At 30.1% G+C, this 27,705-nt stretch overlaps 2 protein-coding genes across 2 annotated transcripts; one reads left to right on the forward strand and one right to left on the reverse strand.

The window, feature by feature from the left end:
- Positions 1–2,999: 2,999 nt before the first annotated feature.
- Positions 3,000–6,756, reverse strand: LOC117928006 (annexin D4-like). The gene is made up of 6 exons (XM_034847748.1): positions 6,687–6,756; positions 6,063–6,235; positions 4,986–5,201; positions 4,118–4,342; positions 3,474–3,545; positions 3,000–3,381 (listed from the first exon to the last, which is right to left on the reverse strand). Exons 1-6 carry the CDS (start codon positions 6,730–6,732, stop codon positions 3,322–3,324), a joined length of 792 nt encoding a protein of 263 aa, XP_034703639.1. The 5' UTR covers positions 6,733–6,756; the 3' UTR covers positions 3,000–3,321.
- An 11,974-nt stretch (positions 6,757–18,730) lies between these two features.
- Positions 18,731–23,100, forward strand: LOC117928249 (annexin D3-like). The gene is made up of 4 exons (XM_034848162.1): positions 18,731–19,147; positions 22,083–22,295; positions 22,388–22,477; positions 22,894–23,100. The coding sequence occupies exons 1-4, from the start codon at positions 18,731–18,733 to the stop codon at positions 23,098–23,100; spliced, it is 927 nt and encodes a 308-aa protein (XP_034704053.1).
- The last annotated feature ends 4,605 nt before the right edge of the window (positions 23,101–27,705 follow it).

Here is a 27,705-nt window from a genome sequence, read left to right on the forward strand (position 1 = left end):
AAAATAAAATAAAATAAAATAAAAAGCTCTCAATATTCCTAAAACATAGCTCTAAACAACACCTCAAAGAAATGGGGGAACTTTGCATCATTTCTAAGTTGGGCCCAGGTTTTATCTCCTTCAACTTCTTGAACAAGGTTCCCTTTAGTTTGGCAAAGGAGGCACTTTTCACACTATCTTTCTAATAATTTATAAGTCATACTTATTTGTTTGCGATTTTTTTCCTTCATATTTACTGTAAAGAGCATCAGAATTGGACATGTGTCTGCACTTCTTTACTGAACTTTCGAAAATAATGAAGCTTAACATGGACTGAGTTCGGATCAGTACATACTTTCCTTATGTTCCCTTTGAAATATTAAATGGTACAAACTTTTGCATGTTGGTCACAAAACATAGTGCAGGTTGCTGTGTATGCCCATTTGAGTTTCAACATTCTCCACATCTCCCTATCTTCTTTTAATGCTAGAACTACTCCACAAATTCTGTCAAACATCCATCAATTGGGTAACAGAATCATCTTTGTGCATTGTCATTTTTGAGTGTGATCTGCTACCTTCTTTCTGTTACTTGTTTCCAGATTGATGCCACTTGTATGTGGTTGAAGGAGACTTGAACGAGCATGACAGAATTGTTGGTGAACTGTGTGCGCGAGACAATGAGGGACCATCTGAATTTGATTGATTTAGGTCTCAAAAATTTTTTTGCTAATTCTTGGTTTTACACTACCAAGTTGTAATTGAAACGATGAGCATTTCATTCTTATTTTACCATCTGGTTTGTATGGGAGAGATTGATGCTCATCACTTAGAGAGAAAGGATTTGGTGAAAATGACAACACTAACTTAAGTTTCTTATTGAGTTTGATATATATAACTATTACTTATTAATTTTGATATATATAGCTATTACAAGAAGGATTAGTTAGTTACTTATAGTCTAAGTTGGCATAACAAACTCTTAACAAACTTCCTAATAGGTATAAGCTTAATTTAACTGTATCACTAATATACCCCTCACATGCTAAACGATGGTACTAAGTGAAAGCTTGTTACACAGGAAAAGAAAATGAGAAATAGACAAAGGCTTAGAAAGACATTAATTGTTTGCTCTTTATATGGAATATAACAAACATCCACTTCATTGTTGAGCACTTTCTCAAGCATGAATTGAATATCAATGTCGATATGTTTAGTTTTGGAATGAAAAATAGGATTTGAAGTAACACAACAACACCAATGTTATCACACCACCACATGAGGGTTTTTCAAGAGAAAGACCCAACTCATGAAATAGAGATTGAATCCAAATCAATTTTGTAGTGGTAGAAGCTGAAGCACAATATAGGAACAAAGACTTTTTTTATTGAAGAATTGACTGACACACTTTGACAACTAGATTGAGAAACACTAGGCTCTTGTAGTAGAGAAAGCAAGGCCTTGAACTTAGAATATGACTTGGACTATGAAGATTGTGATTGTGTGAGATCAAGTTGATAGAGACCATTCCTAAGAGCTTGTTCCACCATAATTTTCTTTGAAGCTTTGTCCTTGCTTAGACAATAGTCATGACAGAATTCAATTAAAACATTATTATATTTTGTAAATTGAGAAATACTGAAAAGATTTTTGGTTATGTGTGGAACATGTAAGATGTTATTAAGGAGAACAGGTTTAAAAGAATTTTTGTAAGGTAAAAAGGAATTTCCAAAATGAGAAATGACAAGTTTAGAACCATTACCAACCATAAGCTTCTCATTGCCTATGTAATCTACCTCGATAGTCAGATTGTTCATATCGACAGTGATGTGGTTTGTCACGCTACTATCGACATACCACTCGTGATCTGCAAAGTTAGAGGTGAAAGCAATATTTTCCTGATAACTAGTCAAATCAACACTTGAAAATCTAATATCAAACCTTTTGTAGCATTTAGCAACCACATGACCAATCTTGCCACAAAGTTGATAAATTGGCTTGTTGCCATGACTAGAACCACCATTGTCATGGCTATGATGACCACGGAAATGAGAGTTACCACCATGATTGGCATTACTCAATACAACAAGAAAAGATCTGCGATAAGCAACATTAGTAGAGGGAGAATTTTACAAATCAGTTGGCAAAAAGACCAATTGATGTTGAATCATCATTTCATGAGTCTATATGACAAATTGAACCTCTTGAAGAGTGAGAGCATCATTTCTTTAAGTAAGATTAACAATGATTGACTCATATTCAGGATAAAATCCAATAAGAATATAAAGAATAAGATCTTTATCAATAATGACTTGACCAATAGAGTTAAGATTGTCAGTCAAACCTCACATCTTAAGAATATACTCCTCTACACTAAGAGCTCATTTCTTCAGTGTCTATAACAACATACAAAGCTGCATCACTTTGGCCTTTGATTGAGACCAAAAAAGTTATTCACGTGTGGACCAAAGTTGAATAGTGGTAGCACAATGATTGACATGATTGAGCATTGATTCGCTCATCAATAAAAGAATCTAGCTTAGAAGAAACTGATCATGCCTCATTCAAATTAGAAAATCATATTTTAAACCCTAGTTGGTGGAGAACTAGGACTGTTACAAGGAACTTTGACAAATTGAGGTAGAATTAGAACAGATCCAAATAGAAAGCCTTCAAATCCTTAAGCTCATATAGTTGAAAGCACTTGAGCTCGCCATTAGTAGCACTTATTATGATCCAACCAAAGAGAAAAAACATTGAAATTTGGAACAAAAGAGGCAAGAGGCAAATTAGGAGCACCAAAGGAAGTAGAGGAGGTCAAAGACATGTTTCTAGAGAAAAATTTCGAGAAAAAAAATGGAAGAATTTAGAAAGAGAAAGAAGAGAGAGAGAGAGAGAAAAGAATTCTCAAATGCAAACTTGCTCTGATACCAACTTAGAGAGCGAAAGGATTTGGTGAGAATGACGACACTCACTTAAGTCTATTATTGATTATGATATATATAGCTATTACAAGAGGGTTCAGTTAATTACTTACAGTCTGAGCTAGCATAACAAACTCTTAACAAACTTCCTAACAAATACAAGCTTAATTTAATTATATCACTAATATCATCAAATGTGTTTGTACATGTTTACAAGAATGGAAAAGATTGTTAAAATATTGACTAAAGAAATGCAAGTTGTATTCTTATTAGGCCACTCTTCTAATCAAGCTCACCAAGAAATCCTTATAGTTTCCAAGAGCTACATCTTCAATCTTCTGGGTTAAAGGAACTTTATATTGCTTATCAAATTCTTCTATGATTTCCTTCATATCAACATTGCTCCGTGTCACTATTACTCAAGTTAGGGCTTCTTTGGTATTCTCATCTGCATCATCTTTGAATGCATCATTTAAGACCTAAAAGAATTGAAACAATCAATCCAATACATGATTCTACAAACAAATATAAGATCATTTCTAAGATGTTGTTCGTGATGAATTAATCTTACCTTACTGAAATATGCTTGGGGATTGCATAGGCACTGAAGTGTCTCCTTCAAACTCATTAAAGTGTCAAGATCCTAAGCAGATTAATGAGAATCATACTAAATTGGTCATTTAAGATGATAAGAAAAGTAAATCAAAGAAACCCTTCATGTGATTTTTCGTTGTTTTTCCTACTTAATTCGTTCACTTTTTTATAAAAAGAAAAAAGAAATAAAATATGAAAATATTAAATTGTTTTCCTTTGCTACATTTCTTTTTTTTATATATTTATAATTTGGTAGGTATGTTATACTCCTTCCCCAAAGATTTAGACTTAGTAACTAGAGCTCTCTCAGTAAAAATCTTGGCTCTTACTCGCCATGGTTTTTAAAACAGATGACATAATTAAGAAAAGTTTACTATATAAAAAACACCTAAAACCTCTCTTCTAACTAATATGGAATATCATATTACAATTTCAATTTTATTATTATATATCTACTAAGAGGTTTACTTATCATTGTTATTCTTTCAAACAACTATGGTACCTTCCTTTTTTTTCTTTATTTAAAATTTATTTTAATTACAACTGTTGTTGAATTAAAGTTTAAAGAAGAAAAATCAAGGTATATTACACATTTATTATAATATCATTCTCGTTCCTTACCTCATCTATATTTTTGCCATAAATCTCTTTATAGTACTTGTCCACTACCTTGAGATGGAGCTTACTCCTTGTTGTTAGAATCCTCACTATACCATCATCTTCAATTGGGTTCTTCTTATCAACATTCTTAACCGCAATTGCAAGTGTCGTGGCCTCTGATCTAGCAATCCCCTCATTAACTTGCGACCCTTCATATCTATACGAACTCACAAGGGCTACTAGGAGCTATCAATGTAGGAAAACAAATTTTCGTTATACCATAATTTACATTAATTATGGAAGTATTTAACCTTTATTAAATACCTTTAAAATCAAAGATGTCAAATAGGGCCTTAATCTATCATAAACAAGTTAGATTTGTGTTCTTTTGCCCTTGTACTAATTCAAATTGGGTCAAACATAAGATGAGGCTAGAGAGGGAAGAACTTTGGTGTTAGCCAACTATATTGTCATGCGTTTGAGGCTTAATTTTTAGGTTATCAACAAAAGAGCCATGCATATTATGGCACAATGATTGGGCCACATTGCTTGGGCTAGCCCAATCTTCAAACATATGAGTTGGCCTAGTTTGAGCACAAAGTGGGCTCTTGTCTTCATATAAAAATCAATCCCACAAACCATAATAAATGCTTTTAATTTTATAAAAATATTATAATATATTTTTAATCATATAAATAAAACCGTTAAGAGGAGTATTTGAAAATTTTAATATTTTACAAGAAGTAATAAAACTATCATGAAATGGATTCTCAAAAGATTATAAAGTATAACAATTGTGTGATAAAACTATTATTTTTCATATAAAAACTATGCTCATGCTTTGAATATCATTCATTTGATGCGATAACCTGACTGAAGTGGCACTAACCTTGCGTTCGATGCCTTCATGTCGGGAAGCAACATCCTCGATCGATTGGTTGAAGAGGGATTGATAAGCTTTCCTAGCTGCAAGCAGCTCTTCTGATGATCTTGTGCATGCAATCTCAATGAGCAAGCCATATGCTTGAGGACCCTTAGTAATAGCCTCATGCACCAAACGAGCATCCCTTTCCCAAGGATGCATGATCCATTGCACCACAATATCCTGACCATAAAAAAATTCAAAAGAGTCATAAGATTGCAAAAACTTCAACCATTCATAACTAACATATTATCACATCCTAATATATGTGCCTTGGCAAAATATAATACAATACTCTTAGGAAAATACTAAGATGCTAAATTAATGCCTCTAAAACTTTGAATTTCAATTTCTAGAAATATATGATGAAATTTGGATCATTGAATAAAAGTACAATTATAAAGAAAGAATCATGGTATAAAAACAAATTAAATTAATGCATAAGGGAACAAAATTAAGGTATAAACAAATGAGACCAAGGTATAATGGGATAGAACCAATATACAGAGTAATGAGACCTCGAAATATGATACAAATGAATGAACTTGGAATACAAAATAATGAGACTTGAATTACATATGCGACACCATTTATTGGTGGTGCCTTTGAATAGGTTCCACAAAAAGTATATTTGGATATTGTACTAAAATGTGTCATCGTGTCAATTAAAAGCACTTAAAAAATAAGTCGATCTAAAAATAAGTCAATCTGATTGATCCATGAGTATAAATTGGGCATGAAATGATGATATGAAAGGGTAAGTGTTAGCAAACAATAACAAGTTTATGAAAAGAAAATTTTATTTCATTTTATTTTTCATTATTTGAAGTAATGGTATTATATCATATATATATATATATTAGAATTTTCTCATATTATATTTTGCAATTTTTTTATACAAAAAAGTATTTATAGGCTATATCTAGTACCAAAATACATTAAAACTAGGTTAAAAAGAGAACATTTTTCAACCATTTTCCATGTGATATCTATAATTATGACTTTCAGCTAACATTTCTATTACAAGAGGAAGAACATGAGTACCTTAAACCGCAGAAATTCTTTCGTTAAGCATGCAATATGGTGATCATCCCACCTCTCAAAAAGACGTTCATCCTCCAAGAAGAATTTAGGAGTTCTCTTTCTAAAGGATTCCAAGTGCTGCGAATGCCACTTTCCTAGGATCGATACCATGGAATCCTCATCAACTCCAAATCCTAAAAATTACAAATTAAGGTTGCTTCAAATAGATGGACTACGTATAATTCCTAGTAAGCCTGTATAAAATAAAGCAAATAGAAAATAACAAAAGCCTAAAAAAGTTGAATCTCACAATTTAAGACTATTATACCATAATTTAGAGTGTGATAGATTGTGATTTTAAGAAGTATTTTTAATATTTCTAATATTTGAAAATTTCTATCTTTCGAGTATTAAAAATGTTAGAAACACTTTCTAAAATCACTATCAAATACATTCTTAAAGTTCGTTTGGTTGTAATTCTAAAAAATGTTTATAACATTTCTAATGTTTGAAAATTTTTATCATTCAAGTACTTAAACAACGAAAATCATTTCTTAAAATAATTGTTAAACACATTCTTAGTATCCAACTAAAATAAACAAATTAAATGAAAAAAAAATGATAAGAAAAATATAAGGGGCAAACCTGAGAAAGCATTGGTGAGAGCTTCAAAGTCATTTGGAGGATCCATTTTGGTTGTTTTTCTTTTCCCGAGTCACGCAATAAGATGAAAGGTTTCTCATTCATACATGAATATGAGATGATGATTTAGTAAGCGATCCATCCAAGGGGATGGATGCAGTAGAATAAAATGTACACAAAAAATGGAATGACTTGTGGGAAGAGGAAAGGCATCTGTCCTCAAAGGACTGCATGTCAATATCATGGAGTCCTTTCACTGATTATGAGATTCCGACTATAGTGTTTGAATTTTGCTTTTAAGACTTGATTTTCTGATCAAGACTTTGACCTAGGTTTGGGTGATTTTAGTTCATGGAATAATGATTTTGAACAATTTGAATATGTTTTGATCTAATAATAATGAATTTATAGTTGGGCTTGGGCTTGGGCTGAGCTCCTATATCTCTTGTGGGCCGCCGGCATGGGAATTGAATACTAGTACTGGTACAGTGTTGGTCAAAGCTGCTTTAGAATTTTGTCGTGAAAAGATTCATGGAAACTTAGGCACTCATCACGGTGCTTAATGTTCATGTGCCTCTTCTATGGGGGTCAAATTATGGTAAATGTATTGTGTGATCAAGTCCTTATGTATATACATGATCCTACACAAAAAAAAAAAAAAAAAGTTGATTAGCATTTAAAGTCTGTTTGATAACGATTCTATGAAACATTTTTAATCTTTCCAACTCTTGAAATTTTTTGTCATTTAAGTATTAAAAATACTAAAAATGGTTTCTAAAATGACTCACAGACGCATTCTTAGGCTCCATTTGATAGTGTTTTCGAAAAACACTTTCAACCTAAAAAGTATTTCTGAAAAAAATAAATTTTTTGATAAAATTTAATAAACACTTTAAAAACCATTTATAGTATTAAAAAATAATTAACAAAAACACTTTCAACCTAAAAAGTATTTCTGAAAAAAATAAATTTTTTGATAAAATTTAATAAACACTTTTAAAAACCATTTATAGTATTCAAAAATAATTAACATGTTTTTTAAAGAAACATTTGATAATTGATTCTCTTAAAAAACTTTTAGAAAAAAAAACAATTTCAGTAAAAAAAAAAAAAAATGGGTAAAAACACTATCAAATAAACTCTTGAACCTGTTTGATAGTACTTTTAGGCGAAGTGTTTTTATTGAAAATGTTTTCTCTATAATATTTCTATGAAAAACTATCTTATGAGATTATAGAAAAATGATTTTAATAATGTTTTTGACAATATGTTGCATAAGTATAAAAATATTTTAATATTAATAAATTATCAAAAAGGACTTATAATTTAATTACAAAAAGTAAATATTATAATAAATCCAAAACTTTTCATTGTAAAAGAATGTATAAACATTTATATTGTTAAAAAAACTAAAACTAATAATTTTTATAATTACAAGAAAATTTTGGAAAATATATATTTTTAAATGGATTAATAAATAAACATCCATCATAATATAACAATTTTTTTAACTAAAAAATGAAACAAACTATTTGATTATATATTAAATTAAAAATAATAAATTTTTATTATAAAATGATGGGTGGTAGCTACTTAATATTCAAAAGTTTTCTTAAATTGTATTTGTTTAAAATTAAAAGAGTCAAATATTAATTCTTACCCCGTTGAATTCCTATGTGGAGTGGAGAGATGGGTTATAAAATATGGTTAAAATTATACCTTTTATGATGCCCACATAATGTCCATTATAAGCATATGGAGCTTCTTTCCTTTTGTGAGGTAGGAATGCCTAAAAGCATTAATTTCCAATATATATTTGCAATGTACACATTATTCACTTTATAAAACTTGCTCATCTAGAACGGAGAGTACTTTGGAGCAGATTTCAACCATATTGAACGAGAGTGATAAAAGCCTTCGACTGTAGAGTCTCCACTCGGATGGAGAGGGAATGAGGAAGAGAAAAGTGAAAGGGAAATGGAGGGTATAAGAAAACACTTGGGGGTATTTCAGAAATATTTGTAAGCTTTTAAATGATTTTTAAAAAAATCACTCCCTAAGTGCTTCTCTAAAAATCGCTTCAAGTATTTTTCTAAATTTTTAAAAGTGTTTTTTTTTTAAATATTGTCAAATACCTATTTTTTACCTTAAAAATGCTTTTAAATATTTTTAGGACTAGAAACACTTTTAAGAAGCATTACCAAATGGGCTTTTAATTATTTTTTACATAAAAGTTTAAGACATATTTGGATGTATAGTATTGTTAGACACCTTAAGAGCTATGTGAAGATATAGGATCTACTATTAAAAGCTTCAAAAAGCATTCATCCCTAAAATTGGAAACCCTTTTTATGACCCCCTCATTTTTTAAGCTCTTAAATTTATTAAAAAAAAATGGTAAAGATCCTATATCTTCATTTCTAATATTATCGGAAATGATTATTTTTTTTTTTATTCTAAAATTATAATTTTTAGAAAAAAAAAATATTATTAGATTATGAAAAGATTAAGAAAAAAGAAAAAAAAAAAAAGAATGGGACAATGATCTGAATTAATTTGTAAAAAAATTTCAATCTTTTCACAAGTACTTTTATCTTTAAAAAACCTATAATTCTAATGGATATATAGAAAGTTTATCCTTGAAAAATCATAATTCTAATGGATATATAGAAAGTTTGGTAGATGCCAATATAATTTCTCTTTTAACACTTCTAAACAATCCAATAAATTGGTGCTAGCGTACTAAGCCTTGAGGCCCAAAAGAGAGCGGGCTTGAACAGTGAAGGGATACTGCCCAGCCCGTGTAATTACATGGTCATACTATATGGGTCAGCCTAGTCTTGAGATCTATGGGCCATCTTGGTTTTGGCTCACTAAGGTATCTCTTAGGCAAGCTCAACATGCTTGATGCACTTCTCTTCTTGGAATAAGCCCAGAGTTGGGACGACCCAATCTTGCTAAAGCCCATGTAAGAGCATCTAGGGTTACTCAGTGTACTAATGCATGTGGCAAAATTCTAGATGAGTGAGAAAAGACATAAATTTTAGTGGGTTCGGGTCACACATAATCACGTTTCTCATTCAATTAGTCATGTTTATGATTTGTTTATGAGAAAAGACATTTATGATTTGTTTCACCCAATTTATTACTTTTAAATATTTAAAAATTCTAAAAATTTAAAATACCTTTTAATTATGAATAATATCATATAGTTAAAAAAACTTAAAGAACTAAAGTATAATTTCATTAAAGATTAAAAATATTTTATAATTTAATAAATAAATAAAATTATAAAGAATATATAATTAAATTTTTATGTTATAAATGTATTATAACTTAAAATAAAGAATTAAATTAATTAAAAGTTAAAAAATTAAACTTAGAAGTTAAGAACAACTAAAAAAATATTTTAAATTAATATTCTTATAAAATTAAAATTTTAAAAAGGTTAATTAAAATACAATCATATTAATGAGTTTAATGAATTAAAATTGTATTAATCAGTTTAATGGGTTATAACCATGTTAATAGCTAGGTTTCATAAGAATTCGTCTCACCCATTTACTTTGAAATTCTTCGATAACATGCAGTACAATTTGATTTGGGAAAAAAAAAAAAATCAAACATATCATTGTATGATAAGAGTATTATTTTCCATGCAAAAATTATGCTCATATGCTTTGAATGTCTTCTAAGTGGCACTATCTCTTCCATTTGATGTCTTAAATTTGGAAGTCAACATTCTCAATTGATACGTCAAAGAGAGATTGACAAGCTTTTCCAGGCTTTGTACATGTGATCCCGATGAGCAAGCCATATGATTGTCGACCCATGCATGGTCACAGCTTCTCAGCATGTCAAATGGGCATCCCTTTCCCAAGTATGTGTGATCCATTGCACCAAAGCATTCTAACCATGACAAAACTCAAATCTACCACAAGATGGCATTGACATCTTGTCACATCCTAATATGAATGTCATTTTTTTTTTAGAGTTGTGCAGTTCTCTCACTAAAGAAGTATACATACTCTAAATCCCATTTTCCAAATATCATTGTCATCCATTTCTCATCAACTTCAAATCCTATAAAAGCAAATTAAATTAATATAGGAATTAAATTACTTATGATTGGGTCGAGAACTTTCTCTATGTTGCTGCTTATGATGAAAGCTATTAGAGAATTGCTAAATGAGGGGAATGAGGAGATCTATGACATACCAAAACCTAGAGGTGGGCACTTGTAGGAATCTTCTCTGCATAAGCGTTGTGAGCAGAGAGGGTGTGGGGGCCATTTTGAGAGAAAATAGAGGGAAACTCTATTGAAATTTTCCTAGTCAAACATTGTTTTAAGATTTAAGTTCAGTTAAACTTTCGTTATTAATTTCCTTTTTTAGAGGATGTTTGGTAAATCAATTTGGTGAATTAATGATTTAACGACTTAATTTAAGTCATTAAATATTTTTGGCAAAATAACTTAATATCAAAATTTAAAGTAAAAAATAATTTTAAGTATTAATTCAAAATAATGAATTTATTTTTAATCTTAAATCTCTTTTATAACATTTGTCCATATTTACTAAGAGTATATTTTACAATTATGGCTCTATATTTATAACTCATTTTTTATAGTAAATATTTTTATAGTTAATTTATATATGTACAATATATGTTTAACAAATAAATTTATTATTTAAAATTAGTAAAAATTTAAATATTAATTAAAATTAATAAGGGTAAATATGTCAATTTGATGATTTAGAATCAATTTTAAATTAACTTTATCAAACAACCTTAATACTTAATGTAAAAAATAAGTGATAAGTTTTAAATTAATAATTTATGAATAATTTAACTTAAAGTCAATTTAAGTCATTATTAAGTAATAAGTATTAAGTTTTTACCAATCACCCACTTACTAAGTTACTTCAATTAAAAGATATTGGAGTCATCATAATTTGTCTTCTTTGGTTCTTGGAATCTAGTAAAAGAATGAGAGTAAGAATGGGAGAGGATGCATTGGGTAAGAATAAGCATTGTAGAAGTTTGGTTACAATAGGAAACCAATAGAAGAGTAATGACTAGGGAAATGAAAGGGAATAAGATATAGGATTGATAATGCACGGGAATATGGGTAAATAGTAGTGCTATTTACAAAAAAGTGGATTCTATGCTTTTCATTTTTTTTTCCAATTTATTATAACCATTTTTAAATTGGATTGCATATACTAAATGCATACCTAATTGTTAGGATTTCAGCTAGCTCAACCTCAAGTAATCATTGTAGAGAAAGGGGAAGGGTGAATGGGTGAAGGTCACTTTTAGCAAATTTAAGCTATGTAAGGCAAGTGACAATTATATGTAAATGTATAACAAATATAATGTATAACAAATTTAAGCTATGCTTCAATTGAGCCTTGATAGAAACTCGGCTAGTCCTTGATTAGTCTCAACTTGTTGAACACTTGCTACTAGAAATCAAGGGTGCATAAAATGCCCCTCGATTGATATAGTCCACTTGGCTCAACCAATTTCCTAGACCCTTAACATGTCGCATTGTGAAGTGCTCAAATAATCCGATTTTGAGGTTTGGAACCTCTAAAAACTTGTGTAAGACAACTTAAAACCTTTAAAGCAAGTTTATAAAGAGTTTGACTTAAGGTTTTGATTAAAAACATGAAATCATCCAAATATAAAATATTTTAAGGCAATTTAACTCTTGGATGATTGTAGGTGCATCAATAAAAATACAACGTATAATCCTAATGTATCAACAACCTTACAAAGAGATCCTAAGGAATGGGTTTTCCGTGATTTCCTCTTTGAGGTCTTCATTTTCTTTTTGAATTTCTTTTGACTTATTTTATCTTTATGATTACCACTTTATAATCTTCTTGCCTAAACACATTTAAGATAAAATATTAGTTTCAAGCTTTATTTTCTTATCATCAAAATGGAGATTAACCAAATCTTGGTTTAACAATCTCCATTTTTTTTACAATGACAAAATCAAGGTTGCTAAAATGTCCCTCCTCAATATATGATCCTTGATTTTTAGAAAATATTTAAGTTTAAAAACTGAGTATATTAAAAATGTTAAAAATAAATAAATATATATACCCAAATATAAATAACATAAAGGGCAATTAAGAATATGACGAGATATAGACATTAAATATGATGCATGCATATTTGACCAATTATGCACATAACATCAATAATTAAGATTACGAAATACAAGATTGTTATTTTACTACAATGACAACCTAATATTGATATTTCATCGTAATTACATCCACTCATAACTGGGGGGAAAATCAATCATAATACCAACTCTTAAAATTAGCAACCTTTAATTTTTTTTAATTATTAAGAGAAGACATTTTGCTCCTATTTCTCTCTATATGCTTGTGGGCGTTTGAAGCTATCTTGGATACATTTGTGGATAGTAGAGAAGAAATTCGTTAAGCAAAATACAAGGAAAGTAAAAACAACTATTGAAAAAGAGAGCTCCAAAAGTATCGTTTTTAATTAATACGATGTTAATTTTCCTTTTTTTTTATTTTTTTATTTTATGGCATAGAGTTTAGGTGTAAATAAAATATTTTGAATTAAATAGATTGCATTTTGTACCCTATCCAATTCTTGTCATGAGATATTGGTGATATCTTTACCATGATGATCAATTATATAAGAGGGTTATTGCTTTAATATATACTATAGCACAATGAAATTGGACTTGAGAATAACCAATTTATTTAATTGTATAAATATATAGGTCCTCGGTACAAACAAATACGAGCATGATACAAAAGCAATAGAACTTTAGTACAAAGCTATAAGTATAATGGTTCAATTGCATTGGTCCAAATGCATAAAGAAATGGGTCCAAAATGAAAGGTAATAAGACCAAAGATACAAAGCAATGGGACCATAGTATAGGCTAATTGAACAAATGATTTATAATTCTATCATTGAGAGTGAAATTAGGGATAATAGAAGATGAGTGACTAATTTAGGGGTGGAATGATCAATTTCTAAATTGGAATGACTAATTTCATGAAGACAATTAATAATTATAGGAGCACAATGTGCCTCAACAAAGGGTGAAGGGAGGAGGCAATAGAGTTTTTCATGTACCCTCTCTTTCCATTGATGGTGGAGTGATTTTTCTCTCTAAATTAGTGTGTCTAATATCATTCAACAATGTAAATGTGGTACCTCTTGCATATAGTTGTTAAAAAATAATTTTTAAAAAAATTTAATGTTGTTATATAAGCTAGATGTTGAATTTAAAAATTAAGAACAAACCAGGGACATGGTAGGCCAAATAAAAAAGGAGTCTTCACATTGTGTGATTTGTTAGGGAACATGGGAAATAAAGTTGAACCTTGAAACTCAAGTCACTTGCTTCACTATTAATAAAGAACTAATGGAGCTATTAATTAAAGATTCCCTTAACACATGAAAGCAAGATGCTTAGCTATTGTTGGTTCATTTTTAGGACGAAGACAAGGGTTGATTTTGGGAAACAACACATTAAAGGGTGTCTCCACGGTTCTAAAAATTCTACGTTTTAAGTCAGAAAGTTAAGCTTTCTTTGTTGGCTTGGAGGATAGAGCATTTTTAGATGGATACGATTACATATTAATTTGGTGTTATAATTTTATGTGTTTTTACTTCAATTAAAATTGAAATTGAAGTTGATATCATGATTTCCAAAGAACAATGTTGATATATATTATGAAAGTTCACACTAAACAAAGCATTTACTTGCATAAATCAAGAATTGGTTTTTCCTAAAATCAATATAGTTGGAAAGCATGATATTATCGGCTCAAATTCTATAAACTTAAACTCTTAGAAAATATGATTGTCCAATATGATATCACAATCTCATTTGATCAAAGATCATGTGTTCAAACATTACTACAAGGACATTTATTTGACTGTACTTAAGAGGTGTTAAAGACTATAATTTACATTATAAACGTAAATTATAAACATCAAACTCCTTGAAGCAAATTATTCTTATTCAAAGAATTTTATATTCTTAGAGGTTATCTAATTTAGGTCTTACCAAGGATTGAAATTTCAGATTTTATTGGCGATATTTCACCAATATATCAGATATTGGATGACCCCAAAACGATTTTGAGAACTGATTATCGAATGGGAGGAATTTCGGGAAAATGTCAGAAATATCATTGAAATATCAGTGATATATCGGTTTGGAACCAATAAATCGAAGATTAAATCAGCCATGGAGCAGCTCATGGAGCAATGGGAAGAACTGGAAAAAATTGCCAATTTTTTCGAGCATTTTTTTGAAAAATTTGAAAATTCATCTAATGATCATATTTGAATTTTTGACAATCCAATGGCCCAGATTTCACCCGTGCTTTTATAAAGGCATCCAATGGTTAGATTTGTGATCCAATGGTGGAAAATCAATATTGACTTGATCCAACGACTACGAAATGTTTCCAATGGTTATTTGAATATCTAATGGCCAAATTTGAACCAAATTTTGATCCAATGGTTAAAATTAATTTATGACGACTATTTAACCATCCAACAGCTAGTTTGACAAAAAAAAAATCCTATAAATACTCACAATCCACTCCATTTCATACATAAAAATTTAATTTTATTCTATTGCTCCAAATTTTTATTTTTTTGATCTCTACCAAAATTTTTAAATTTTGAAAATTTGGTGGTGAAGGGGAATAACTCCAAGTCAATGCTAATTAAGGTATGTTTTACCTTTCATAAAATTTATTTTTATTATGCATAATTCAATTTTATTTTTTATTTATAGTTTAATTGATATTATCTAATTTTAAAATTTATCATATTAACATTAAATTTCATATTGAATGGAAATTGATTTGACATCTATGCATATTTGTTTCATTTTTTAATAATTTTAAAGTTAAATTTCATTCATATGGAAATTTAATTGTAATGTTTATCTATTTCATGCATAATTCAATTTTAATTTCAATTTTTATTAGTAATGATTCTTATCAATTTCATGAATGTGGAAATTTTATTTAATTCAATTTAATGTAATTTAATTTAAATTTAATTCATATGAAAATTTAATTGTAATGTTTATCTATTTCATATATGCATACTTCAATTTTAATTTCAATTTTAATTTCAATTTTTATTTGTAATGATTCTTATCAATTTCATGAATAATATTAATATTAAATTTCTTAGATGTTTTATCTTTAATAATTTTAAATTTGATATTAGTTTCATATAGGAATTTAAAATACATGTTTAGAAACTGGCTAGTGGAAGTGGTATCATGGGTCGAGATCCTTGTTGGAAATCTTGTACAATTATGGAAGGAACAAAAATGGAATAGTATACAATTATGATGGGTTGACAATAAAAAGTCGTGAGATTACTTGTTTTTAATTTTACCTATCACATACAGACCCTCATTCAGAAAAAAAAAAAAAAAAAATTGTCCTAACGTGCCTCCAGAAGTGAAACAAGAAACAAGAAGACTTAGAGAGGGAAAAAAAAGGCAAAATAGAAGAAACCTGTAGATATAGAAGAGATTCGAGCTTAATTGTGAGACACAATGGGAGGAAGACATAGACATATAACTGATGAGGAGGATGACTAGAACCTTGATGATGATGATGATGATGGAGATGATGATGATGTGTATATGTATTCAACTGACATGCACCTTGATGAGCAGCATGCTTATAGAGTGACGGTTCGAGCATCAAAAGCTACTGAATGGAATCGCCAACAAGAAAAACATTTTGTAAGAGGGAATAGAAAAACAAGTATAATATTAATTTGAATTATTACTGTTTCTTATCAACTTTATCAATAATATTAAATTAACATATATGTTTAATTTTAATAATTATAATAGGTGAGTCTTCACATCCAACTAATCCAACAAGGCATATGCGAATATCGCAAAGTGTTTGATATTCGGATCCATTACTACCTAGTGCACCCTCATTGTACAAATCTTTATCAGCAAGATAGAAAAATGTGAAAAATCTTTTCAAAGGTGGTGCCATCAAGGAAACCATGGGAAGTTTGATAAGTAAGTTCTTCATATATGAGATTGTTGTGCCCAATGAAGCAGACTCTCACCATTTCAAGAACATGATTGTTGGTGCACAATAAGCAAGTAATTACTATAATTTTAAAAATTGTATTCGTTTTAACAATATCATTATTATTTATAAAGTATGATTGCCACAAATGTTCTTATATGCTTTAATTATATATGGATGATAGGTATGGGTATAAAACCACATCTTCTTATGAAATCAAATACAAGTACTTGGATATGGAGTACAAAGACATGGAAGCTTATGTCAATATTCAAAGAGAAAAGTGGAAGACTTATGGATGCACAATTATGTGTGATAGATGGACTGAGCTAATGAAATTAAGCCTAATTAATTTCATGGTATATTCAAAAGGTAGCACAATCTTTTTCAAATTTGTTGATGCATCAAATTATATAAAGGATAAAAAATACATATATGGTTTATTGAAGGATGTGATCAAGGAAGTTGGCAAACAAAATGTGGTATAAATAGTTACGGATAATGCGTTAGCATTCATGAAGGCGGGGAAGCTGTTAATGAAGAAATACAATCTTTATTGGACTCTGTGTGCAGCACATTGCATCGACTTAATGTTCGAAGACATTGGTAAAAGACCTAGTATTGCAAACATGATTACAAAGGCTTGAAAGATAACCAACTTCATCTATAACCACAGTTGGTTGCTTGCACATATGCAAAAGGTGTGTGGTAGAGACATAGTTGGCCTTGGAGCAACAAGATTTGCAACCAATTATATTGCCCTCGACAGTTTTTTGAAAAAGAAAGTGAGTTTGAAGAAAGTGTTTATCAGTGATGAGCGGGCACAACACAAGTTAAGTCGTACTCATAGCCTCAAAGACCCATGAGGAGCCTCCTTTTACATTTACAATGGGATTCAGACCCGTTCTCATTTCCACCGCCCCCTCTAAGCCCTTTAACACCATTCGTCCGTCTTCCCTAAATTCCGAGCTATCCATAATCTAGGTTTTTTTTAAACAAGCCAAGATTTATCGATCGGTAAAGAGATTGAAAAACTTATGTTTGACCATGTGTACTAGGAGAGAGTGGGAAAGCTAGTGTCAATCTATGAGTCACTATACATGGTTCTTGGCATTGTCGATTTAGAAGTTATTCCTACAATGCCATTTGTGTGCGAATTGATTCGAGTTATGAAAGAGAACTTCATTGACTTAATGCTAAAGAATGGATGTTAGAAATAATCATAAATTGTTGGGATAGAACTCTTAAACATCATTTTCATGTAGCAGGTAACTAAGTACTATCCATCTTCAAAAGTTACTGGTATTTAATATGTTTCTTTCATAACATTCTAATTCTACATTTCTACTTTACTATTGTACCAATCTTTCTTAATCCAATGTTTCAATATAAACGTGGAGTTGGTATTAATCCTGGTCTACTTCAAGCAGTTCATGAAGTCTTTGTGAAATTAGATCCTGCAGTAAAAGGTCTTAGTCAATTTGGAAATGAGGTAAATGATTATAGTTATAATATAAATTAAATAATTGAATTTCATTTACTCAATTTTTGACTTTCAATTATTTAATATGTAGCTTATACTATTCCGAGATGCAAAGAGAGGATTCAGTGATCGAGCGACGATTATTTCAAGGTCAAAATTGGTTCCCGATGAGTATTATTTGTGAATTAAGAATACATTACATTAGCATATTATTGTAGCTTTCTAATATAAGTATTGATATCATTTATTTGGTTGTAGTTGAATGGTGGTTCATGTATGGAAACCACACTCCTACATTAAGAAGGTTGGCCATCAAGGTTTTATTGCAAATTGTCTCATCTTCAACTTGTGAGAGAAATTGGAGCACGTTTGCCTTAATTCATACAAAGCAAAGAAATCGGTTTGCTTACCCGAGGCTCCAACAATTAGTTTTCTGTTATTATAACATGAAACTAAAGATTCGTGATATGGAGGCAGAAAATGACAAAGTTGTGGAGAAAGATTACCTAGATTTACTTCACATTACAACTGAGGCCGGTGAAGAAGAAGATAACCAATTGTTTCAATGGGTTAGACCTCTTCATTTAGATGATGAAGATGGAAATTCTGACCCACGAATTGCCACACATGTCCAAGAAACAAGTGTTAATGTTGAACGACTATTATTCGATAAAGTTCATAATGATAGTTTCAACCAAGACACGAGAGATTCATTTCTACAAGGAACTTCTCAGTCGATAGTCACTTCTCGACCTTCTTTTGACTCCACAAGTGTTGAACATAGTAGCCGACCTAGTGCTGCTAGTACTTCTGCTTCCGGTTATGATGGTTCAAGAGGAGAGGAGACCAATGATGGTAGTGACCCTGGAAATGATGGACAGGATGTTAGACATTAGCAGCAAAGTGAACAACCATTGACATTTACTTATGAAGATGATTTCACACTGTACTTAAGATGAAGACCACGACTCTAGAAGAGTTGGTCTAAGTGTTGGAGCCATTGGAAAGCCATATAGAGGAAGACGACGAAGGATGACGCCATACAACGAGGACTCATTGTCGGCCAATTTTGAGTCAATGAGTATAGAGACTCAATTCAATGACTCGTCAAATGAAGCCAACATTTATGCCCCTTATGCATGAGTTATGGTCAGCTTCCTCCAAATCTTTCAAGTTCCATTAATGGAGAGTATGAAAGATATAACTATCCTTCTTCTACACAAATGTTGTACTACCTTCCATATCAGATGCAACAATAAGAGTTTCAAATGAGCACATGGGAAAACCCTGGATTTCCCATCCATGGACAGGTTTTGGGTAGGACTCAAGAAATTTATGCATGACATGTTCGTACTTACAATCAATACTATCGAAACTCCATGTCCTAGTATGAATATTGTTTTTAACAAGATGGACTCCCTTCATCTAACAATATGATGAAACCACATCGATCTTCATTTTGATATTAAGGACTATTATAATGTCATATGTATTATGTTTATGTATAGATTGTTTTCATTTAATAAAATCAAATATTTCTTAACTCAATTCTAGCTTTCTAAGTGTGCAATTCCAAAATTCATATTTTATATTCTTAAAATCCAAGTATTGAATCTATCGATATATCTCTATTTATTGATATTTTTTTTACCATATTTATTTCAATTACACTTACAAAATAATTTTAACATGTGTATTCTTGCTTATTTTATCATTCTTTGAAGTTTTCCAAGCATTCCCATCAATTTTGAATAATTTTCGTCTCACCAATATTTGTGAAAAAATATACACTGATATTTATGATATATCCATAAAATCCAAATACCGATATATCCATGTTTACTGATATTTCAAACAATGGGTCTTACTCAACAATGGAAAAATGTATATTGCTCCTATATATGGAACAAAGAAACTTACCATATACGAAAGTAGCCCACTAATATTTTATAAGAGAATATTTTATCTCATGACAATGATTGACGGACAATCTATACTTGTGAATGTAGCATTAAATCAATACCAATACTAATAATTGAGAAAGGATTTAGAAAAGAAATATGGATTGTACTACTGCGTACAGAAGGAGCACTTTTACTTTAAGTCATTTCATCAAATGAAAATTAATCTTAATCAATAAGATTTATAATGATCTTGTGGGAAGCGCATAAACAAAATTACTTCTCAATGTAATCTAGTTACTTTTCAATTAGATTTAATTATCTTCTTGATTGATCTAATTTAAAGGAAAAAAATTACTTCTTTCAACTCAAATTTTCATTTAGATATATTATTTTTTCTAGTACTGAAATCTCAAAAGAAGTAATATATATAACAATGATGCTTGTTCACTAAAGGAGTGTGACGTTTGGAATTTATTCAAATATGACTTCTAAGTGGGTCTAGAAAAAGAATAAAGTTACAAAATTATAAAATTGAAAAATAAGGAACAAAAAGTTTACGCACCCAGGTTGTCAGAACAAAGACTTGTAAAATTAACCATAAACATTGCTTTAGATGTTCTCTTATGGGTCCTTAAAGAGGTTTTTTTTTTCAAGCTAAATTAAATATTCCCTTCCAACCCAATGAAGGGAAAAGGAAAATAGAATTATCTTGTCCTCATTGCACCTTTATGATATCCATTCACCTTTTCTTTTTTATAAAGTTGGTGATATAAAATGTTATTTGATGGTTATAAATACTAGATCTTGAAATAGCTTGTGAAATGAGTCTAATACACTTGGAAAGAATCCTCTAGAAGCCCTTTCTTAATTAAAAAATTAATTACAACATAGTTAAAGTGCCTATTCTCATATCTTATTCTGCAAAATTTTGTTATAGTTTGAACATTACTACTTGTCTAGAGAATCTCACATCAACACTAAAAGGTGTTTGATTATTAACATTATAAAATCTTTTATATTTGTAATTGAAGTGTTTTATATATCCAAGTGAATATGATACGGAACCTCTAAGCTAATGAAAGGTAGAGTACCTCCGCAAATAAGGCTTAATCAATGTTAGCGACCAGCCAATGTGGGACATTGGACTTTTGTTTGTAAATTGTTGATGCCCAATCTTGCTTTGAAACTAAATGATGCGAGACCATTTACACTCCCTAAAGCCTAAGCTAATAGGAGGTAAAGGTAGCTCCACATAACAGGTCCAACCAACATTAATCAGTTGATGTTGGAAATAGATAAATGAGGTTCTAATGTAATGAAAAAAGCAAATAAGCCAAAAGAAATAACCATTCCAGTAAGTAGTAACACCTAACATATTTCTTTCTTCTCACAATTTTTAAGATCCAAGTGAAACTACTGAATTGCTCCTCTGATAGTGTAAAATTTCTCTTTATAAATTGAAATTCTCTTAATGGTATAAATGTGTTTTAAAGCTCCAATAACTTATTAAACCCAGAGCAAACAATATGTATATGGGAGCATGTTACGGACTAATATAAAGGTGACTCTTAATCCTGGTGTGTGACTCTGTTTGTCTGACTCTACAAGGGATGTCCATTTATTTGGCTTGACAAACTCGTGCAAATGACATAACAAGGACATTGTGTCTACCAAGGTGGTAGGGTGATTATAATACCACACATCCAACATAGGAAAATTTTTAGACATTATATATATAGTAGACTCCTTTTAGTGTAAACACGTTTTAAAACTGTGTGTATTCATTAAGTACAATGTAGATACTATTTATATGGGAGGAAATGGGTTGGTATAATTTATATATACCATTGTTATAATATTCTAGCATTATACGTTTTCATTCCATAGATTGACTTGTATTGTGGGTGATGCATAGCTTGTAGTGGGTCTAGTGAGCTCATACAGGCATGATAGAGAATTGGTGGACTTTAATCTTGCAAAATCTGAGGCAGCTAAGCTACATGAAGTCATTGAAAAAAAGCAATTAGATCATGATGATGTTGTGTGGATACTGACAACAAGGAATTTCTTTCAACTTAGAGAAACTTTTGTGTGCTACAAGCAAAGCTACGAAGTTGCTATTGATCAGGTTTGACTTCTAGACAATCAATAGGTAGATTAATTCCTTTCTTTTCCTTTTTTTTTTAATACTAAAAATTAACTTTTATAAATTTTTGACATGCCATTAATAGCAGTGGAAATGGTGATTTGGGCTCTATATTGCGAGGAGTAATTTTGTGCATTGTTTCCCTAGAGAAACATTTTGCTGAGGTGATGGAAAAATAGTTAAGGGAAGAGAAGAAAAACTTTGGACCTTAGAACTTTGGATCTTACCTTTGATGTTGTATTGGTTCCTGAAAAAAATAGAAATCCAAGTTGTTAGTCTTGTTCCAAACTATTGTTAGGCTAAAAAATTCTCTTCTCTTCCCCTTTTTTGTCTCAACAAACCAAACACATCAAGATTAATGTGGTTTTGCCATTTGTGAGTCAATTCAGGTGTGCACATAAGCAACTTCTAAACGTTTGTTGAAGTTGCTTTAATGAATGCAATGGATGTTCAAGAAGGTCTGAAACTATTCTAATGGAAGGCTTTCTTCTTCCATGAAAGTTTGTATTTCTTTTATTAAAGCTTAATATGTAAGCTTCTCATGAGCATTATCTTTCTCTATTGCATGATCCATCATCAGGTCATTAGAGCCTCCAATGTTGGGTACTGGACTAAAGATGAAGATTCATTGACAAGAGCAATTATGACTTGGGCTAAAATTGATATGACAAAGATCAAAGGAGAGTACTTCAAAATGAACAACACCAATCTCGATGATGTAGTTAGACGTGATGCATCAGGGGTTTACAAAAGCTTCTTGATGGCCTTAATTGGAGCAAAAATTTGATTCTCTGACCAAGTGTCTGCTGTTGTTCTAAATCACGGAAAACTGGCTTTATTCGGGATATATTTCCCTAATTCCCCATTGTACTGCAAAAGCTGAATTATAAGAACCTTCTGAACGTTTATCTTAAAAGTTTGACCGTAAACCCAAGTATATATATGGTCTTAATCAGCTAATCAAACTAATTAAGCAGCCATTTCCAACCTTCAAGGCCTTTTGGACCATGAAATAGAATAATTAATTTACTCTTTTGATGTTGATTTTAGTCAATCCATATTTGTCATTCACTTTTCCTTATGAGAGGGTTCGATCCTTGATATCCTCCACTTCAATTCATTCTTTTTTAATTAAAGCTCTTTTGGTCTCATCAACTTGAATGATCTCTTTGCCCTTACAAATTGTCTAAAAATCTAAAACTCATTCAAAAGTCAAGCCCTTCACATGGCAGGTGGTAAATAGAAGGTTAATACAAAAGAATTGCAATAGAAGAGGAGACTTTACAAGAACCCCAACTCAGAGTGATGCGTTACGTATAAGAAGAGAAGGGAATTAATGGATCATCTATGTCTGCATTGCTCAATGCGGTATTGACATTATGCCATTGAATGTTGAAACTTATAGGGATTGATTGAGTTCCAATTAGAAGTGTTGTGGAGATGCTGACTACTTTTGATCAATTCTTTGGAAGCTTTCCTAGATGTATAAAGTTATTTGGTGCATTGCTAGTACTATCTTATTATGGACTAAAAAGAAATATAATTAGAAAAGTTTTTATGATAGACTAAGCACTTTTAAGTCATTGTGGAATTTATTCTATTTTTCTTCATCCTCTTGGTTGACAACTTGTGTGATATTTGAGTGAACTCCTATGTGCATACCATGAATCATGTTGGAACACTAGTACTAACCCTCTTGAAATATGTTGGAGAAGAACTAGCCATTGAGTAAGAGACTTTAGCTTTATTGGAAGGCTAAACAATAGTAAAAGTTGAGGACCTCTCTAACCTTCTAGTAGAGGAAGATTCGAGGATAGTAATATCTTTAATAAAGAAGAAAGAAGAGTTCTATGAAAGTTATATGAGAGGTCTTCCTAAGTATTTGATATTACCTTAGAGATGTGATGCTTATTTTATCGGATTCTTTACTTAGTTAATCAAGTGACGTAATCATTGATAGAGTAGTAAACAAAATATTTGATCTCTTTTTTGAGAATATTCTACTTCTAGGAGGAATTGATGGTTGTAATATATTTCTTGCTTTTAATAAGTGTTACAACATTATTACAATGGGGAAGACATTTTCATGGTTCTTTATCTAATTAATAATTAAATGTTTTTGTTTTTGATAAAAGAAATCTTTCAACCACCAAAATATAACATCTAGAGGTCTATATTCTTAATCTTTCAATAAGTGAAATTCATTTTCATTTTATGATCTTGAACCCTATATCTATTTATATGATAGAAAGATTTTATTTATAGTTAAATGAATCACGGCCAAAAATATAATGTAGTTATATGAAGCAGCTTTGTGATTTCATCTTTTAATGTTATGTTCGATATCTTGATTATTGGTATGTGCATGCAATGGAATGTGACAACAAATTTTATTGAATTTTGGTGAACCAAAGTCCTTAATTTCTTTTAAAATATTTTTAAAAAATCAATGTCATCACCTTGTATTATAACAAGTGGCTTTAACCTTTATAAAAAAAATTTCATGGTCAATACTATGGTTTTGATTCTTAATTAACTTCAAGTGGGACTGCCCACACTTGCCTCGACATAGATATTAAGTTCACAAAAACCAAAGATTACACCAAATTTTAAGAAATGTATGTTGTACAGAATGTAACAATATTGATTTTTTAGAAATTGAAAATTAATTTTAGCCAAATACTAAAATAAAATTTCATCCAAACCAAGGGATCTTCTCACCCGGTGATATCACAAGACTCCTTAATTTGAATCAAAGGTATTCCAAGCAAAGGCACCTTGGTCTGTCTAATCTTGCTTCAATGACATTAATCCAAAATCATAAAATTTTTATTTTCATTTTGTATACAAAAAGATTTAACGTAGTTTAATTCCCATGTTTTATTTTCCTTCAACTAATCAATTCAATTTGTTGATATTTTCATGAAGTTGCTAGAAATTTATTTTAGGTTGTGGAATATAGTTCGTATTGAATTTATTCTCCAATACAAGACCATCTTAATGAAAAATTGTTGATTTGATTTTGGTACCATATAGATAAAGTCTTAGCACATGAAAATTGTTTTTTTCTTTCAAATAATGAAAATTATCTTTAGGTGTTGTATTACTTTAATTAAATTACTTATTTATTTTTAAAATTTATTTTAGAGTTTTTATAATTCAGTTATGACTATAATCCTTTCTTATTTTTTTCTTCTCCCCTTAGTTCTTAGTATTTTCTTTGAAAATGATTGTCCAATTATATTTCCTAGGACATATTGCTTCCAAGTGGAATTATAGGCTAAACATTGGTCAAGTATTCATAACTAAACTATTTAAAAAAAAATTATCATTAAAGCACTATGGAGCAATTGTAGAAAGACCTAATTAATCCTAATGAGGGTTCCATGATCCTTGCGTTCATATTCACTTTTTCAAAGTTAGAAGACCTAAGCTTTCTTTTCTTGGGTTAGAAGAAAGAGCATTTATCCTAATGTCTATATTTATTCCATTATTAACTCATTTTCTTGGGAACTAAGTAACTCTATACCTCCTACATATAGCTTTAGTAATGATGAAAAGAAAAAGGAATAAAGTGCATGTGAAATAATACCTTTCAAACGACAATGAATTTTATTTTACTTTATTTTTAAAAATTATAAATTTGAAAGTGTGTAAATTAAATAACAGCTTCATGCACCTAGATTTATGATACCCGTTTTGATTTACATAACATTCTTTGGGACCCTTAAAGATTTTCTAAGCCTAAGGAAAGGTGGAAACAATCTTCCCATACATTATTGCACTCGCATAAATCCCATCACCTTCTTTGAAAATGTTAATCTATCTTGGATCTATTTACTTGGAAGACTTAAATCATGTAAAAATATCCTTGAAACAAACAGCTTAGAATAAGAATTAAAATTTCAATAATTCTTTCATATATATATATATATATTCATTTTATTATGGAACATCAACCTACCTAAAATCCCTAGGTTGCTTGAAAGACTTCTTTGACGCTATCACACTATGCAAAGAGTGGTATTATTGCACCCCAATAATTCCTATGATGCTCACATGACCTTTAATTGTGATACCACTTGTCGAATCAAGTTTTGACCACTTTATTTGAAAATAATATAGTATTTGGCAACATTAGGCCAAATCTTTTTTTGCATTCGACATCATACCCCACAACTTGTTCTAAGAGCCATCATTTGAATAACTTATCTCCGAACTTAATTATATTTGCATACAATTGCTCTTGATTCAGACATTACATTTGTTTTTGCTACTCTATTTTACATACAATTACTCTCTAGAATTGTGCAAAATATTAGTCTCCCTAGCTTGGATTTTTTTTTCTTTCAAAAATCGAAAAGAAAAGAAAATAATTTTTTTTTCCTTTTATAATTTTATAAAACTAATATAATTGAAACTATAAACAATTTTTCCTTTCCACATCATAATCTGTATAATAAATTCACTTCTCATGCATCTTCAAAACCAATTTGATTTGGAAACTTAAGTTGCAACTATTTCAAAGCTATGCATTCTTTTTTTTCTTTTTTTTTGTTTCAGTCCCCCAAACAATATTTTTCTATCTTTTAAAGGGAAGCAGTATACTTTTATCATGCTCTGTCATAGGTGTATACTATGTTATATTAAGTGAAAACATATACAATAAAGCTATAAGGTGAAAGTTGGTCCGTTTGGAAGTCAATTCAAGTCTGATCAACCTCATATCGCAGTAGAGATTTTCCAACCAAGCTTTATCTGATCGGATTTGAATGATTCTTACTTAACCTGCACGTCAAATGTAAGACTAATTCCTTCTAGATTTTATATATTTTATAATTATCACCACATCAATCACATAGTCAATTTATCAAACATGAAATGAAATTAATAAAGTAAGAAATTGCTTTGATACACCGACCCTCAAAAGTCTCTCAAATGGGCCCTTCTTTCTTTGTGAAGGCTCATTCAACTTGTTTGATGAATGCCAACTTTTGACATTACTTTCTTTGTAAAGTCATTATTTTATTTTTTGATGAATAGAAAAATTTATAAATTGTAACTTTTGACATTAGAAATTTTGGGCATTTGTATGTTAATGGGCAAATTAATTTATTTGACCTAGCAAAAAAAATGACCAAAAAATAGATGGAATACATTTTTTCTCCATTTATTTGCTCGTTGAACAAGCATTAATTTTAAATAATATTTTTCTCAAATTATCATCATCTTTGTAATTTTTATATTTTTTATACATTTTTCTTCCATCCTTTCGTTTTGGATTTGCAAACCTTCAAATTGTTTCCATGATGTCAGCAATGGCATATCTTACACATCATATAATGCTCTTGTAAAATAAAAAGTATTCGTAAGATATGAATCTCATATGGGG

The sequence above is a fragment of the Vitis riparia genome, chromosome 13, assembly GCF_004353265.1.
Source record: "Vitis riparia cultivar Riparia Gloire de Montpellier isolate 1030 chromosome 13, EGFV_Vit.rip_1.0, whole genome shotgun sequence".
Classification (NCBI taxonomy): domain Eukaryota; kingdom Viridiplantae; phylum Streptophyta; class Magnoliopsida; order Vitales; family Vitaceae; genus Vitis; species Vitis riparia.

Bases quoted from the DNA above. Each gene is read 5' to 3' on its own strand.
- LOC117928249 (XM_034848162.1), top strand. From the start codon at position 18,731: ATGGAGGCAGAAAATGACAAAGTTGTGGAGAAAGATTACCTAGATTTA. The intron at 22,296-22,387 runs GTTTGACTTCTA...AATTTTTGACAT, and splicing joins ACGAAGTTGCTATTGATCAG to GCCATTAATAGCAGTGGAAA. The intron at 22,478-22,893 runs GTGATGGAAAAA...ATCCATCATCAG, and splicing joins TAGAGAAACATTTTGCTGAG to GTCATTAGAGCCTCCAATGT.
- LOC117928006 (XM_034847748.1), bottom strand. From the start codon at position 6,732: ATGGATCCTCCAAATGACTTTGAAGCTCTCACCAATGCTTTCTCAG. The intron at 6,236-6,686 runs GTTTGCCCCTTA...TGTAATTTTTAG, and splicing joins TCTCACCAATGCTTTCTCAG to GATTTGGAGTTGATGAGGAT. The intron at 5,202-6,062 runs GTACTCATGTTC...TTTTATGGTCAG, and splicing joins AAGAATTTCTGCGGTTTAAG to GATATTGTGGTGCAATGGAT.